The 16,178-nt window shown below is 40.8% G+C and overlaps 2 protein-coding genes across 4 annotated transcripts; one reads left to right on the forward strand and one right to left on the reverse strand.

Moving 5' to 3' along the window:
- Positions 1 to 117: 117 nt before the first annotated feature.
- nphp3 (nephronophthisis 3) lies at positions 118 to 11,437 on the forward strand. 3 transcript variants are annotated; one of them, XM_008280819.1, is made up of 28 exons: positions 118 to 160; positions 623 to 1,001; positions 1,130 to 1,255; positions 1,342 to 1,492; positions 1,643 to 1,795; positions 2,062 to 2,195; positions 2,496 to 2,656; positions 2,750 to 2,906; positions 3,177 to 3,251; positions 3,344 to 3,514; positions 3,614 to 3,717; positions 4,770 to 4,884; positions 4,992 to 5,135; positions 5,267 to 5,364; positions 5,528 to 5,630; positions 5,748 to 5,830; positions 6,257 to 6,395; positions 6,560 to 6,724; positions 6,868 to 6,962; positions 7,055 to 7,177; positions 7,287 to 7,476; positions 7,960 to 8,201; positions 8,427 to 8,502; positions 8,593 to 8,720; positions 8,892 to 9,132; positions 9,230 to 9,355; positions 9,886 to 10,001; positions 10,103 to 11,437. In XM_008280819.1, exons 2-28 carry the CDS (start codon positions 678 to 680, stop codon positions 10,269 to 10,271), a joined length of 3,909 nt encoding a protein of 1,302 aa, XP_008279041.1. In that variant the 5' UTR covers positions 118 to 160; positions 623 to 677; the 3' UTR covers positions 10,272 to 11,437. The 3 variants fall into 3 exon arrangements, with proteins under 3 accessions (XP_008279041.1, XP_008279043.1, XP_008279042.1); XM_008280821.1 differs by having other exon boundaries at positions 6,260 to 6,395; XM_008280820.1 differs by having other exon boundaries at positions 126 to 154.
- On the reverse strand, positions 11,402 to 15,221 carry uba5 (ubiquitin-like modifier activating enzyme 5). Its single transcript, XM_008280818.1, has 12 exons — positions 14,927 to 15,221; positions 14,743 to 14,788; positions 13,824 to 13,913; positions 13,597 to 13,706; positions 13,436 to 13,522; positions 13,261 to 13,345; positions 13,075 to 13,179; positions 12,819 to 12,946; positions 12,569 to 12,704; positions 12,373 to 12,448; positions 12,175 to 12,281; positions 11,402 to 11,932 (listed from the first exon to the last, which is right to left on the reverse strand). Exons 1-12 carry the CDS (start codon positions 15,088 to 15,090, stop codon positions 11,855 to 11,857), a joined length of 1,212 nt encoding a protein of 403 aa, XP_008279040.1. The 5' UTR covers positions 15,091 to 15,221; the 3' UTR covers positions 11,402 to 11,854.
- Between the last annotated feature and the right edge of the window lie 957 nt (positions 15,222 to 16,178).

Genomic DNA, 16,178 nt, shown 5'->3' on the forward strand with positions numbered 1-16,178 from the left:
TCCTAACTCCATTAAAGAATTCAAAAAACAAAAAAATGTTAATACATATTTTCAAGAAATAGTGACCTTCGCTTATTTTGACTTGTGTGGGCACCCGTATTTTCAACTTGTTGTTACCAAGGCAGCCAGGAAGAAGCTGTGAGGGGAGCGGACCGTGAGTGTACGTCTGTTTGTTTAGCCAACCTTCGTACATTTTCACCAAGACTTGGGGTTTTAGTCAGTATTCTATCAACGCTAAAATATGTACAGAAGTTACTGCGCCATGTTTGTTGTCTTTAAACCAGCAAATGTCACGAATAACGGGTTTAACACCTACGAAACGTTGCGTTAACAAAGCTAACGGAGTACAACTGCATTTGTCGTTAGTTCTCAGATAGGAACACTTTAAGCTAGTTAGCATTCAGTCACTTTTTTGTTGCTAGAGTTGTCAGTGTAATAGTTATGGTCATGTCAGCTGTTGCTTAAGTGGAAGGGGAGTTAGCATTGTGGCTCTAACTAGCTACTTTGAGAAACCAAACAAAGGCTAAGAAATGCCTGTAACAGTTGTTTTCCGTCGTCTAGGTGGATAAAAACTTTCCCATATTTCACACTGTGCACCCCTGTCCCGTTTGTTCTCGCACAGGAGCGGCTATGGGCTTCAGAAAAGGCTGAGGACTTTTCCAGCTTGGGTTGCCACCATGGGCACCGCATCCTCTTTGGTCAGCCCCGGGGAGGTGATTGAGGATGGGTATGGGGGTGAAGGTGGGGAAGCCTGTGAGATACCGGTCGAGGTGAAGCCCAAAGCCCGACTCCTGCGCAGTTCCTTCCGCCGAGGACCACGGGTGATCGGGGCCAGTTTCAAATCCACAGGATCAGTGGATCTGGAGTATGCTGCAGAGTATGAAAGACTCCGTAAAGAGTATGAAATCTTCCGGGTCAGCAAGAATAACGAGATCTCATCTATGCAGAAGAAGGAGGCCAAGCTGGATGAGGAGAACAAGAGGTTGAGGGCTGAGCTACAGGTAAATAATAAATGAACGAGATGTACAGACTCCTGGCTCATCCTAGGACAAGCATATTGGTTACTACTGCTGATTGGATGTTCTTTTATTTCTTTTAATATTCTTTATAATTCTCAATATGACAACAGGCTTTGCAGAAAACCTACCAGAAGATCCTCAGAGAAAAAGAAAGTGCTCTTGAGGCAAAGTACCAAGCTATGGAGAGGGCTGCCACCTTTGAACATGACAGGGACAAAGTAAAACGACAGTTTAAGGTAAACCGCACCACGTATGCTACTGCATAGCATTCTGATCCACACTCATAATTACACTGTTAACCTACCGACCAAATGATCCTCAGATTTTCCGGGAGACAAAAGAAAAGGAGATACAGGACTTGTTGCGGGCTAAAAGGGACTTAGAGGCCAAACTGCAACAGCTGCAGGCTCAGGGCATCCAAGTCTATGATCCAAATGACTCTGATTCAGATGACAATCAAACCACTGTCACTGGTGAGACCCAGAAGAACACAATGTTTGGTCCTTTACTTTATTTTATTCATCCATCAATCTGTTTAGCAGACACACATACGTATTTATTTTCTGTTAGCATGCCTTATATGTAGGAAAACCACTGCATCAATTTATCAACTGTGTGTTTAGCTGCAGGGACCCAGTGTGAGTACTGGACTGGTGGAGTGCTGGGAAGTGAGCCCTCTATGGGCAGCATGATGCAGTTGCAACAGACCTTCAGAGGACCAGAATTTGCACACAGTTTAATAGATGTGGAGGGACCCTTTGCAAACGTGAGCAGAGGTAAGTTATCTTTGACAGGGAGAGTGGGATGAAAGAAGGGATGAATCACAGTGTGTTTTGTTGTAGTCAGGGCAGAAGTATCCATGTCATATGTTTGCCCCACAGCTACAGTGGCTCCAGTAACACTGAAAAAAAGGCTTTCATATGAATTGAGCTCTACATTACCTATTTATTATAGCTCTTTGTTTTGTGTGTCTTTGTGTTTGAGGGTGGGTTTTTCTTTGAAGCAATAATGTGTTGATAATGTGTGTGTGTATCTTTGTCAGATGACTGGGATGCTGCAGTGGCCAGTCTTCTTCAGGTCTCACCTCATGTGCCCCAAGCCTTATGGAGTAACACAGTGCGCTGCTACCTGATCTTTACCCCAGAGACCAAAGCTGAACTGGATATCTTTATTAAGGTTGGTTAGATGGGCACTATAAGTGAATAAATATTTGGTTTTCGTGGGGTATTATGGCACTGCTATTATGCTTTCCACATTTATGAGGCAGTTTTCTTCACATAAAAGTAAAACTGGGGAAGGACTTAGTCTCGTATAGTCAAACTCAGTTTATCTTCAGTTTACCTTTAGAGGGAAAGGGAAGACGTTTGGTTAAGTCAGACTCTGAGAAAACCAATGTGAGCTGATCTGGTTTTAAATGACACTTTTGTTGAGAACTACCTTTAATCCCAAAAACTATGTTTAATATTTTAATCACAGAAACACTCCTCTGTGTTACGGCGAATGTGTGAGGGTCTTGGCCATTTCTACCTGAATGTCTGCTTCCCAGAGGAGAACGCTGCTTCATACACTGTGGAGCGCAAGCAGGAGATTGAAAGGAGTTCTGTGTGTGTACTTCTTCTCAAATCCACAGTCACAAGGTACAGTTGAAGTAAAGATTATACATTAAAGCTATTTTCTATTTAGAAATAGATTTTTTCGCTCTGATATTCATGCTCAATGCATTTGTGCAGCTCTGTGGTGGAGGACTGCGAGGAGGCTTTTGTGAAGAATCCAGATGGCCATCCACTAGTGCTCTACCTGAGAACTGAAGAAGGTCACAATTTGACTGGACCCATCAGGCAACTGCTGGAACGGGTCAATGCTGCAGACAAGGCTGCTAAAATCAAGGTCTGTAAACTGTTAAACTAAACAGGATACAGGGGAGATATTTTACAAATGATCAGAGGTTAGATAAACGCTTAGAGTTAACACAATAGCTTATCTTTTCAAAATGCTGTAAAAGTGCGCTAAATTAATCAATATATCAGAATATATACATGCAGACTCACACAATGCATGTTTAGCAAAACATGTGTGCTTGTTGCCTTTAAATTTGGCTTTCTATACATTCCTGATGCCCAACTCAGCATGTACTGATGTGTTTTGAACATTACATAGGTGGTGGATCATAGTGGCTCTACAGAGGAGGGGGCCAACCTGATATATGCTCAACTAGAGAAAGTCATCAAACAGGTCCCTTTGCAATATCAGTCTTTTCATAAACTCATAATTTTTGACAGGAAGTGTCAAAGTTTTTTTTTTTTAACATTGATTTCTACATTTAGGAGCTGTTGGGTCTTGAAGGAGCAGATGTTGACTCTAAGGACTCTGGGATAGAGGAGGGGCACGAGGAGGACTCAGGAGACGTGCTGTGGGACCTGCATGATGAGCAGGAACAGATTGAGTCTTATCAGCAGGCTTGTAGTAGCACCACCTCACAGTTAGGCTTCCAAAAGGTAGGGCAGATCTTTTCATCTATAATTTGTCCATTCAGCTCTTAAAATCCAATTTTTTTGGTCATTGATTCCACTGACTGTTGTATCTGTCCTTTTCAGTATATAGATCGTTTGAATGATATGATAGCTGCTCCTCCTCCCACACCGCCTCTGCTGGTATCTGGTGGTCCAGGCTCAGGGAAGTCTCTCTTGCTGTCCAAATGGTAAGAACTAATGTCTTCATTCCAGTGCAGTACATCCCATCACTGATGAAATCCTCACAAAGACACTATTGGGTGACGATCAGTGGCGGCTGGTGATAATTTTTGGCGTGGGGGCGCAGTCTACAAATGACCTTTTATTTAAAATCAGAAATTACAATATGAGCAACATCAGGCACAACTATTTACAGGAATGCAAATTGTCTACCTTTGGAGGATATTCTAATCATAATATAATTTAACATTGTCAAGATGTACCAGAACTAAATTTCAAAACCATTCATCAAGCTTTCATCAGTATTTACAGGATCTGTACAAACTCAAAACACACAACATAAATAATGAAAAAAACACTATTCAGGGCTCCAGACTAACTTTTTCACCGGTAGCACCAGTACGACCCACTTTCTCATTTTGTTGCACCTCCCACCTGGTCAAAGGCAAAACATATGACTTGCTGAACATTTTTTTTATCGATAGACGATTTACTGATGCTCCCTGAACGCCCCATATAGCAGGCTGCGGTAGCTGCTGTCTGGTGGCTGTGGTGTGCTTTGACTGGTGTGTGTGACCAAAATGACTTTAAAAATAATAATCTAGGGTGTTCTCATGTCAGATTTGTCTGAGGTTAAACCCAGTTACATGTATTCTACTCGCAGTCTTTTCTCCAGTGACAGCATGACCAATACATTAAGCCATCACAACAGTAGGGGGGCGGCAGCCCTTCGCCCTGTATTAACCAGCTGCCACTGGTGACGATTGTAATCTAAAACCTTTTCTTGAATGTTGGATGAGTAGTTTTCCTAATTTACTTTTAGGCCTGTTTTGTCTTTTCTCAGTTTACTAGTTCTATTGCAAAGGGGCACAAAAACAAAGTAGTAATCATATCATATCGAAGTTGCATCCTTAAAGAAAAATTGTTTCAATCTTGTGCTGTCAGTCATACTATAACGGTGGTGTCAGCTCTTGCTATCGGTGTAATGTGTCTTCATGCAACATTTACGACATTTTGTATGTTTTGTCTGTTTTTCTAATTGCTCTTTAATTCTCTTTAGGATCGAGCTGCAGCAGAAACAATCCCCCAACACCTTGTTCCTTTATCATTTTGTTGGTCGCCCACTTTCCACAAGCTCAGAGCCAGTTCTCATTATCAAACGCCTCACAGTCAAAGTAAGGGGACTCTCTCATTGGCTCTTACATACACTTAATCCCCATCGAGATGCTCTCTGTCTAACTGAACAACTCTTGGAACACGTTTCCTGTCTCCTATTACATAGCTGCTGCAGCACTTCTGGTCCATTTCTGGTTTGTCCATGGAGCCTAGTAAGATCTTGGAGGAGTTTCCCCGCTGGCTTGAAAGACTATCAGCACGACATCAAGGAAACATCATTATCATCATAGACTCCATTGACCAAATACAGGTACCCCCCTCTACTGGGCTATTTTGAACCACATTACACTCTGTATATTTTGTCTCAGTCATGTGTAGAACAATTCTCTCTACTGTATTGTTGTTCCTTTATTCCTCCCACTTTGTCTCCTTTTATTTTAGCAAGCAGAAAGACACATGAAGTGGCTGATCGACCCTCTCCCTGTCAACGTCAGAGTGGTTGTGTCTGTCAATGTAGAGACGTGCCCTCAAGCTTGGAGGTGAAACCCACTGTTGAAATCTAAATATCCTCGTCAATTTGCAAGTTACTATAGGTTGTACTGGTTCAAATGGCTATCTATCTGCTTTCTTTGCAGCAGTATTTATGCCTTAAGATAGTCCTGCAGAATTGCCATTTATAATTCAGTGACTGTGGTTGTTTAGGTTGTGGCCCACACTCCACTTAGACCCACTTAGTCCCAGAGAGGTCAGGAGTGTTGTTAATGCGGAGTGTCAGAGCGTGGATCTCAAACTTACCAAAGATCAGGTCAGTTATCACCCTATTAATCCCCTTTAAAAAATAATAATAACAATTTATAATCATTAGTGAATGTGTGTTTTTTTGTGGGAATATCACAGTTGAAAGTTTCTATTTCTATTTCAGGAAAAGAAGCTGGAGAGGCACTGTCGCTCTGCATCGACCTGCAATGCATTGTATGTCACACTGCTGGCAAGAATGATCACCAGGTTAGCCAACTGTGGTTCACAATTCTTCAAGTTTATTAAACATTACAGAAAAATCTGTTTCCATTGCACTCAGCTGAAAAAAGCAACATTTTGGGGCAGGTGTTTTCCCCTTTAATATGTTATTAGATTGCAGAGCTAGAAAGTATTTTCTAAAAGCCTGTAGCCACACCTGCTGGACCCTTTTTAAATCTCCTCGTCGACCTGTCTGGTGTTATTATTGTCCTTTTAAAGTAGAAGAGATACTTCGAAGCTGTAGCTTCTGTGAATTCTAACTACTTGTCTCCTATAGGGTTAAAATTTCAAAATGCTTGACATGCTTTCTTTGAACTATGATTGACCCATCTTCATTAAATGTCTCTGGTTGTGTCGATACAGCATTTTAAAGGGCAAAAAAGGTGAAGTAATGAGTGTATTTTTGCTTCCCAGCAGTAGATCATGTTGGTCACTGGAGAAGAGCCTGGAGCAATGTCTTCACTGTCAGGACACCATGTCATTATATCGCCTGGCCCTTAAGATGACGCTGAACTCTCTCAGCACAGACAGAGAACGACACATTATGAGAGAGGTAACTCAAACACAGAAGTTTCGTCATTGTTATTGGTTAAGTTAGAAATATGTAGTTTAATCTGATGTCACAGACACTTTATATAAGTTCTCTAGCGTTCTGTTTTCGTTAATATTTTCTACACGTTGCAGATGAATATGTACTTGCTTTTTGTCTCTCCTTAGATACTGTGCCTTGTATGTGCCAGCCATAATGGAGTGAGTGAATCAGAGGTACTAGATCTTTTCCCAGAGGTAGAGTTGCCTGTTCTGTCCTCTCTGCTCTACCACCTGAACAGACTCTGCATTGTAACCCTCCGCTGTGGACTCATCAGGTTTCAACACCTGCAGGTAATGTGGCTTCTTGTTCAGTGAAATTATAGAGTAAAACGTCATTACAGACATAATGCACAAAAGAATTATGATACTCAGAACACAAAATTCGTCATTAGACAGTTTTGTAATTTTTGCCTGTCTGTCTGTCTGTCTGTCAGGCTTGGGAAGCTGTTAGGCTGGAATTCTTGGATGGAGGAAGCAGCTCTGCTACTTACAGAGAGAAGCTAATCCATTACTTCAACCAACAACTCAGGTGCTGCAGAGTAGTCATGATCTCCTTTGACATTTTCTACAGAAATCCCATTCTTCTATCAGTACAACTCATTTCATTGTGTGTGTTCTCAGCCAGGACCGAGTGACGTGGCGTGTTGCAGATGAACTTCCCTGGTTGCTACAGCAGCAGGAGGACAGAGCTAAACTACAGCTCAGCCTCTTGAACCTGTTTGTTTCCCAAAACCTCTACAAGAGGTAGATGTTTGTATTAACTGACAACATGCACGCACAGGAGGTGGCATTGCAATCTATGCCGCATTTTTTCTGAATTGCCTTAAAGATGTGTGTTGTTTGGTTTTTCCAGGGGTCATTTCTCTGAGTTGCTGGCCTATTGGCAGTATGTGGGGAAAGACAAAAGCTCCATGGCCACTGAGTATTTTGACTCTCTGAAACGCTATGAGAAGAGCTGTGAGAGTGAAGACAGCATGACCAAGCTCGCAAATTTGTATGAAACTTTGGGGCGTTTCCTCAAAGACCTTGGCCTTCCTAGTCAGGTAGAGTACTTTGTTATAATATCAGAAAAACATCTAGCTTTTGAATAACCTAATCAATGTTTATTATACACCAAAGATCATTTTCAAAACTTTTGACAGAACTAGACTCAGGGAAAGTGGCCATCTGCCTCGACTGGTTGGGATGGGAGTTGGGATGGGGTGGATAGCATTTTGTGTCATTTTTGTGCTTTATCTTGTATTGCATTTAATTCTGTTGCTTTCATTCACTTACATAGTCTAAAGGGAGAAAAAAATTATAATTTTTTGCTTAGGAAGTAAACATAATAGTATTGGTTGAGGCACATATCACATAGCAACTTTCTCAGTTTGATTCCTGGACAGCTTGATTTTTACTGCTTTCCCTGTCTCTCTCCACTGTCACTATCTAATAAATGCAAAGATACTCCCCAAAAAAATTTAAAAACAAACGAAAGTGCACATATTGACAGTTACGTGCATTTCTGATTCTGTCTCTTTGTCTAGGCTGTAGCGCCTTTGCAGAGATCTCTTGAGATCCGAGAGACGGCCCTGGATCCGGACCATCCCAGCGTTGCTCGTTCTCTGCACCAGCTGGCTGGAGTTTATGTCCAGTGGAAGAAATATGGCAATGCTGAGCAGCTGTACAAGCAAGCCCTCGAGATAAGCGAGAATGCGTATGGCGCGGAGCATGCCAGTGTGGCACGAGAACTGGAGTCACTCGCTATGCTTTATCAGAAGCAAAACAAGTAAATGGGACTCTGGTGTTGTTGGCATGCATGATGTTATTTCTAATTGTTGTTCATGTAATGTGGTTTAGCACTTGTTTCAGCCAAGCAGTATGTTTATAAAGATGCACCCCACCTGTGTTGATGATGTTAGAGAATAACTTAACACTAAATGACACTCTGGCAATGCAGGATTCAATTAAAAAAACACATTTATTAGCTCACACCTGGTACTTTTACTATCAGGTATGAACAAGCAGAGAAGCTCAGGAAGCGGTCCGTGAAGATCCGTCAGAAGACTGCTCGCCAGAAAGGTCATATGGTGAGCATATTTCTCAGATACCCACACCCTTAGTCACGCTCACCTCATCCGTCATATTGTACATGCATTTTGTCTGCTTTCTTCCTTCAGTATGGCTTCACTTTGCTGAGGCGCAGAGCTCTGCAGCTGGAGGAGCTGACCCTGGGAAAAGACTCTGCAGACTGTGCTAAGACACTCAATGAACTGGGTGTCCTGTACTACCTCCAAAACAACTTAGAGTAAGGCACATGACAACTGGCATGCAACACTCTTCCCCTTATAGATATTCAATGTAGAATTACAGCGGAGGACTTTGTACCTGCACCTCAAAAAACATTCGCTAACCTCCTTACATTGCACTCTGTTAATTTCACCTGCAAATCTAAAATTCTTCTCTTTGCCCTCTTCAGTGCAGCCAAGGTGTTTTTGACCCGCTCTCTGGAGATGCGCCAGCGTGTCCTCGGTCCAGATCACCCGGACTGTGCTCAGTCCCTCAACAACCTTGCTGCGCTGCATACTGAAAGGAGGGAGTACGAAACAGCAGAGGACATGTATGAGAGGGCGCTAGACATCCGCAAGAAAGCCTTGTCCCCTGACCACCCCTCTCTGGCATACACACTCAAACACCTGGCCATGCTCTATAAACGCAGAGTGAGACAAGTGCCTGTTAAGACTGAAATGTTTCAACACTTATTAATCAACTCATTTGGTGTTGGTTTTGGCAGATAATCTCATTTTTGTTTTACAGGGGAAGCTGGAGAAGGCGGTTCCACTTTATGAGCTGTCTTTGGAAATCAGGGAAAAAAGTTTTGGACCCAAACATCCCAGTGTGGCCACAGCACTGGTCAACCTGGCAGTGATCTACTGTCAGCTGGTGAGACTGATCAACATGCTTGTTTTGTCTGTGCTACATACTCAGCATTTGCATATTTCTGTTCCCTCTTCTTAAGTAGAAGTACCAGTACCACACTTTCAAAATAGTATTTCAAAAATACAATAAAAGTTCCCTGACTGATACTACTGATCTAAATACTGATATAACATTGTTTTTTACCTATGTATTCTACACCAACATATTTTATGTTGTGATCTTATGTTTTTAAAGTAAAGTATCTATCTGTCTGTCTGTCTGTCTGTCTGTCTGTCTGTATATCTATCTATCACACAATGTCCCCCAGGCATGTACTGACCCAGAAGTATAAAGTAGCATAAAGTAGAAATACTCAAGTAAAATACTAGTATCTCAGCTCCCATATACAGTACAGGAGAAAACATAGATACATTTGGCCACCTTTATTGTAAGTTTTCATGTATTCATTTCTATTTTTATTATTACATTTAATGGCTGTTATCAGCAAGTATTTTAAGCTATACGGAGCAACTGTATTTCTTTGTCTCTTGCAGAAAAAGCACAGTGAAGCCTTGCCCCTTTATGAGAGAGCACTTAAAGTGTACGAGGACAGTTTGGGGCGCTCACATCCACGAGTCGGAGAGACACTAAAAAACCTGGCTGTGCTCAGGTACAGTAGTGGAGGTTACATGCAACATTTGACACATGTTATGTTATTACACTCAGTAATTCTTTTATCTTCTTCTGTTTTAATTCCTTTTTCTAATCTAGCTACGAAGAGGGTGACTTTGAGAAGGCGGCTGAGCTGTACAAGCGTGCCATGGAGATTAAAGAGGCAGAGCCATCATTAGTGTGCGGTAACGCCCCGTCTCGCCATTCCTCCAGTGGAGACACGTTCAGTCTGAGGGGACCTGCTCCACTCCCACATGCCCCGAGGTGACTCTCTTCAGCCGCTGACAGTACAAATATAGAGCAGCAGAAATATAAAATCCCATGGTTTCATCAAAAAGGGAAGCATCCTGGTCGTCACACTGTGATCGTCGTCTGGATGGAGGCTTTAGGGACATACTGTACCTACCAGTAGAATAATGAAGTCTACCGTATTAGTCTGTGAAACCTGTGTATTTACCAGAAGTATTTATTAATATGTAATCATGTCTGTATGACACTCTGAACATCTGTTGAATCAGTCCTTTCACGGGCTTGGATCTCAGGTTTACACAACTCAGTACAGATATCTTTTGGCATGAAATCACTCCATCATTGAGGGATTGTCATACTCTATGATGATTAATGAGCACATTATGGGCTTTAGGTTACAACTCTCATCCAGAAGACCTCAGTTTTTCAGAAGTTGAAGAAACGTACAGTAGATTTTTTTTTTGGAAGGATTACAATGAACTCAGAATCCACATAAGCATTTATGGCTACAAGTGAAAGAACCTAAAAATCCAGTACAAAAGGAGTTTCTCAACTTCTTCCTCCTGACAATAACTAGCAGGACCATCAGACCTCAAGCACTTTGATTTTCAAATCTACATTGTGGACATTCAGAATGAGAATGATTTAGGAGCTGTCTGTTGTCTCTAACATCAGATGTGTCTTTTATGAAAAAATGTCAAGTTAATTTTTTGTTTTATATTTATGTTAAATGCAACGTTTACCTAACAGTATTAAGTATGTATTCTGAAAAGGGAACATGTAGAGGCCAAAGTTAGAGTCCAAAACAAGCCAAGAGCACATCTGAGGACACGAAATCTCCGGTACCGTTTTTATGCTGTGTTTATACAAAACTAAATGTATTTATTCATGTACTACAGGTATTTTAAGGGACTTGCCAAAAAAAAAAAGTTTCCAGGTTTAGGTACAATAAATTAACCAGTTCCTGTTTGACAGAATGAACATGAAGCCAAAAGGGATGCAATGTACCAAAACTTGCAGTCTCAGTGCCAAACACTTATGTCTTTTAAATGTTTTCATATATCCATGTATCTAAATCATGTAATTAAACTCTGTAAAAGCTGTACAGCACAGTCACAAGAATCATATCCAACACGTCGAGAAGATGTATGCCATCTAATAAATACTTTATTGAGACAACTTAAACATTGTTCTGTAATGTTGCAGCAGATAGTTTCTTAAAGCTGAGTGAATGACAGAGCACATGATTGAAAAGTTGGGACACTCGTTCACTAATCAAAACCTTAGAAAACACACATTAATTAAATCATTAACTGTGATAATTATCTAGGTTTAATGACATTTCAATAGAAACTGTTCCAAGTCTATTCCAAGTGCTACACGCGTTCCCAGTATGTCAACAAATTACACATTCGACTTCTTGCATTTTTTGTGAGTTACATGCCGTTAGCAGCATTTTTCATGCATTCTCTTTCTTTAGCTGTTAGAATTAGTCATTCTGTAATTCTTCATTAATTGGCGTTTCTATGAGGATGTTTCAAAATTAAGTGTTGGCCAAGAAAAGGTATGTTATATCTGAATAGCAGAAATGCAGATTGTCGCCTACAACTTCCTCATTTGAGCCATTAAGTCCTCTAGGCTCTGTTCAGTCTCCTCCACTGTGTCTCCACTTGTCGGTTCCTGTTTCAAACACAGACAAAAAAAAACACAATGTCATCTGAATTTAGTTCAAAAGGCGTCTTGGTTTATAGAAATACTCACAAAAAAAAAAAAAAAAAGTTGAAACAAAATACCAGCACCTTAACTATCAGTTTGAAATGAAAGTAAAACTGGAGACTAGAAGTTTTCCATTTAGCAGAAAACATATATAATAACTAGTAGAATTTAAAACCTTGTGTATGTTGTCTCAAACTTATACTAACCTCAGCTGGAATGGTATAAGCCACGGTGATGCCTTCTGGGAGATCCGGCACTGTACCCGATGCAGCCTGTAGCTCTGCATCAGTCACCTCTGACACCAGTTCAATACCTGCACAGCACAATTGCATGTGTTAGTACACATAAGAGAAATCCAGACAAACTATGTTACACATAGGACACCGTTAGCTGTTTTTGCTCACCCCATTCATTGTCTTCATGCACGACCTCCTCCTCTTCCTCCACAACTTCCACCTTTGGCCGCTCTGCTTCTTTTTTCTGAACAGACAAGGTCACACAGATTTTCCCAACATCATATAAGAGTATATATGGCAATGATGGACAGGATTTTTACTCGGTTCTGCATCCTAATATGTAAAAAAACACACACACACACACCTTGTACTCCTCCTGTTGTCTCCTGCAGTAGCGGTCGTTACACTGAGGGTTGGCTTTCATGGCCATGGAAGGGAAGAAGTCCTGCATGGCGTTGTAGCCGAGATAATAACTGACAGTACCGAACTTTAGCAGATATCTGGAAGACAAAACATTTCATCAACAATGTTTAACTTCACCTATACCATATCTAAATAAAATGTGAAAAACTTCATACCCTTAGAGTTTAATCTGGCCATAAATGATAACCTACTTGAGGACATTCTGCACCAGGAGCCCTGCCACCACGCCCATTGTTGTGGGTAAGCTGGCAGCACAGACGCCCTCCCGCTTTAGGGTCTTCTCATCGATGTTAGCCGCCACCACCAGTGGAGGAGCACACTAACAAAAGATGTAATACTGTATTAAAATGTAACTACTCCAATTTTTTTAAAGAAAATTTACGAGTTGAGCATCTTAAAGTAGAATGTTAAAAGTCAAGAAAAGGTGCTGTTTGTGTGCGGACATACAGCGAAACAAGCCGTCTCTCCGGGAATGATGAGCTGGATGTGACCTGATACAGCGTTCTCACTGACTCCAGACTCCATCCAGATCTGACCTAGTTCATTACAGGCCTGAAAAACAACATAATGAGTCCAGTCTTTAAGAGTAACACGCACTCCCAGCTTTGTTTTAAGCCATGGTAATCAACGTACTGTATTGATGGCCATTCTGGCCTCAAAGTTGTCCACACAGCTCAGGACCAAATCCACTGGCTTCCCTTCTTCCAGCCCTCCTTGACTGAGAAAACAGAATATATTCTTGTGAAGGTTTGTGCAAATCAAGAGGACAGAGGTGGAAAACTAGACAGTTTAGCGTAGGAAGGCCAACCTGATGCGATCCATAAAATGTGTAAAGTTTTCCATTGTGGTGATGTTGTAGTTATGGGTCTCAAACGACACGTCTGGATTGATGTTTCTGTTGGGAAAAATGAGTCACCCTTAAGTAAAAGAAGCTGAATTGCTTTGAAGGAAAAGTGGATATCAGTGTACCTGAGTGTGTGTTCTGCTGCTTCCACTTTACTGAGACCCGCCTGGTGAGGCTGGAAGAACAGCCGGTTCATGTTGGCCAGCTCCACTTTATCGTAGTCAAAGAGGAGCAGCTGCGACAAAATGAAGAAAGGCAACAGGTAAGAAACACACAGGAAAGTAAAGAAAACACAGCGTGACAAAGACAGAAACCAAGCAAATGTGAAAGATAATGGAAACGTTTGTATTACCTTACCAATGCCACATCTAGTGAGCATTTCAGCGGTCACACTGCCAACTCCCCCGACACCAACTACAGCTACTGTGAACGTCCGGATTTTCTGTCAACAAATTTGAAGCTCGTTATACGTCTATCACAATGCTAAAGCCATCCTTTAACCTTATCCATGCTTTAAGATTTACTACTGGTGATAATCATAATACTCATCAGTGTGAGCTGTGCCCTAAGGTTGGGCTGCCCTCCTTCTCTGGGTTTTATTCATTTATAAAGGCGCTTACTGTTTTGTTGTTCTTAGTGTCCGCTAATGTGGGACCTTACCACAAACACTCAAATGATTGGACTAAGCTGCAGGAGTCAGAGGTTTTTATTGAGCTTGGAAAATCCACTTTTACTCACTGTGCACCTGTAGCCTGAAATAACACGCAGAGCAAACTAAAGCTCCTCATTTTTATTTTTATGGCAATTTAGGTTTTAAATTTTGTCTTTTTTTCCTCTTTTTTTTAACCTCCAGTTTCTAACATGTAAATAACAACAAATATACACAAGTACTGTTGATATTGTACTGATTAATCCATATGTGAAAATTCAGATTTCTCTGGATGGGGAAAATAGCACATATCTGTATATTGTAAAAACACTAATATTAACAGATTCTCTCATGAGAAGAAGAACTGACATTGCACAGATTCCTGCATATGTAAAAGAAATTCATATTTCATGGAGTTAGAATGAAGCTGATCTGTTCATTATATAAAGCAGCATTGCAGCAACTGGAGGTCAATAAATCCACGTGGACCTGCTGCAGTTCATATGTAAATATGAATGGGTGGAAAATTTGAATTATGCATATTATTATACCAATATGAGTCCTTCTTTATGAGTTATGGGAATTTCTGTGACAGGTAAACAAAAGCCTTGGAGCATCATACCTCATAATCATCCACGATGCCCATTCTCTTTAAAGCCATGAGACGACTGAAATAAAAACACAGCTGGGGTTAGCTTGTGGTCTGTGATTTTAAAACGGGGTGACTCATGAGGCGTCGCCCCTCAGCGCCGGCAGCAGCTCACGCAAAATCTGTCAAAAGCCAAAACTATGAACTAAAAAGTTACCTGTACGGGTTGGAATCGACAACTTCGGCGCTCATTTTATCTATTTTGGGTCTGTTCAGCGCCTGACTGTGAGCATCTTCCATCGCACACTGCTTCTGCTTGCACTTGATCAGCTCGTTCTCCAGCTCTCTGACCCGCAGCTTCAGCTCCTCCACGGTCGCCATCGGGGGAAACAAATATCGCTAAACAACGCGAATAAAATGTAATGTTATAAACAACAAAAAATGCGAATGACAACTCGAAATGGGGATCTCTAGAAAAGTACACGTCTTCTCTTCTCAAATCAGCTGTCAGGATGTGTGCTCCCGTAAACAACGTCCGTGCAGAAAACGAAGACCGTAACGCGTTCCTACATCTTTAGTGGATTTATTTATTTATATTTTAGGATATAAGTTTATCGTTGAATAAATTCTGTCCATTAGCTTCTAAACTCTATTCAGTTTCTGTAAGACAGTAATTAATCAATTAAATGACTTTTGAGGACGTTACGTCGGTGGGTGCGCATGTGAATGGTCCGACCTCTATTAACTTCTGTGGAAAATCACTAGTGCCACAATTTGCCTCTTTTCAAAGAAAGACAATAAATAAAAAAATAAATAAAAATGGTGCTTTTATGGCTTTCTAATAAAATATATTTTTACACTGTCAAAAATGCAACTTTTTATGAAGCTCTGGTCACTTTTATGCACCAAAAAAAATGCCTAAACTCTGCTTTTTACATGGTCAAAAATCTGCTTTCGTGGTGTTCCAGTTAGACTTATTAAAACACTGCTTTTTACTGTCAAAAAGAAATAAAATTACAGTTTTACACTGTCAAAAGCCCAACAAAAAGGAAAAAAAGATAATTTTTTATGGTTTTTGTGAGAGCATAGCTTACACTACTTTTTATGTGATCAGAAAACACCTACAGTTTTTACACCATGACAAACAGCCTAAATAGCACCTTTTACCACAATAAGAAAATGTGCTGTCATGGTGTTACAGTTACATATATCAAAACACTGCTTTTTACATGGTCATAAATGATGAAATTGCCCCCTTTTACAGCATATTTTCATAGGTTGACAAGCCCTTTATTCTGTTTTGCATAGCCACAAAGTTCAAAGTTTGTGTAACCACTTAGTAAAAGCAAAACACTAAATGTTCATATGGACCATAAGGAATGTGAAGCATATTATGAGGAAACATGAAAGATATTGCGCAAAAAGTATTTTATGGGGACCTAAAACTTCAAGGTAGTCCCCCCAAAAAT

Source organism: Stegastes partitus, unplaced genomic scaffold, assembly GCF_000690725.1.
Source record: "Stegastes partitus isolate 25-593 unplaced genomic scaffold, Stegastes_partitus-1.0.2 Scaffold210, whole genome shotgun sequence".
In the NCBI taxonomy this organism is placed as follows: Eukaryota; Metazoa; Chordata; class Actinopteri; family Pomacentridae; genus Stegastes; species Stegastes partitus.

Bases quoted from the DNA above. Each gene is read 5' to 3' on its own strand.
- nphp3 (XM_008280819.1), top strand. From the start codon at position 678: ATGGGCACCGCATCCTCTTTGGTCAGCCCCGGGGAGGTGATTGAGGAT. The intron at 6,963-7,054 runs GTGCTGCAGAGT...GTGTGTTCTCAG, and splicing joins TACTTCAACCAACAACTCAG to CCAGGACCGAGTGACGTGGC. The intron at 8,503-8,592 runs GTGAGCATATTT...TTCTTCCTTCAG, and splicing joins CTCGCCAGAAAGGTCATATG to TATGGCTTCACTTTGCTGAG.
- uba5 (XM_008280818.1), bottom strand. From the start codon at position 15,090: ATGGCGACCGTGGAGGAGCTGAAGCTGCGGGTCAGAGAGCTGGAGAAC. The intron at 12,449-12,568 runs GTGTGTGTGTGT...TTGTCTGTTCAG, and splicing joins GACAACAGGAGGAGTACAAG to AAAAAAGAAGCAGAGCGGCC. The intron at 12,282-12,372 runs GTGAGCAAAAAC...TGTGCTGTGCAG, and splicing joins GCATGAAGACAATGAATGGG to GTATTGAACTGGTGTCAGAG.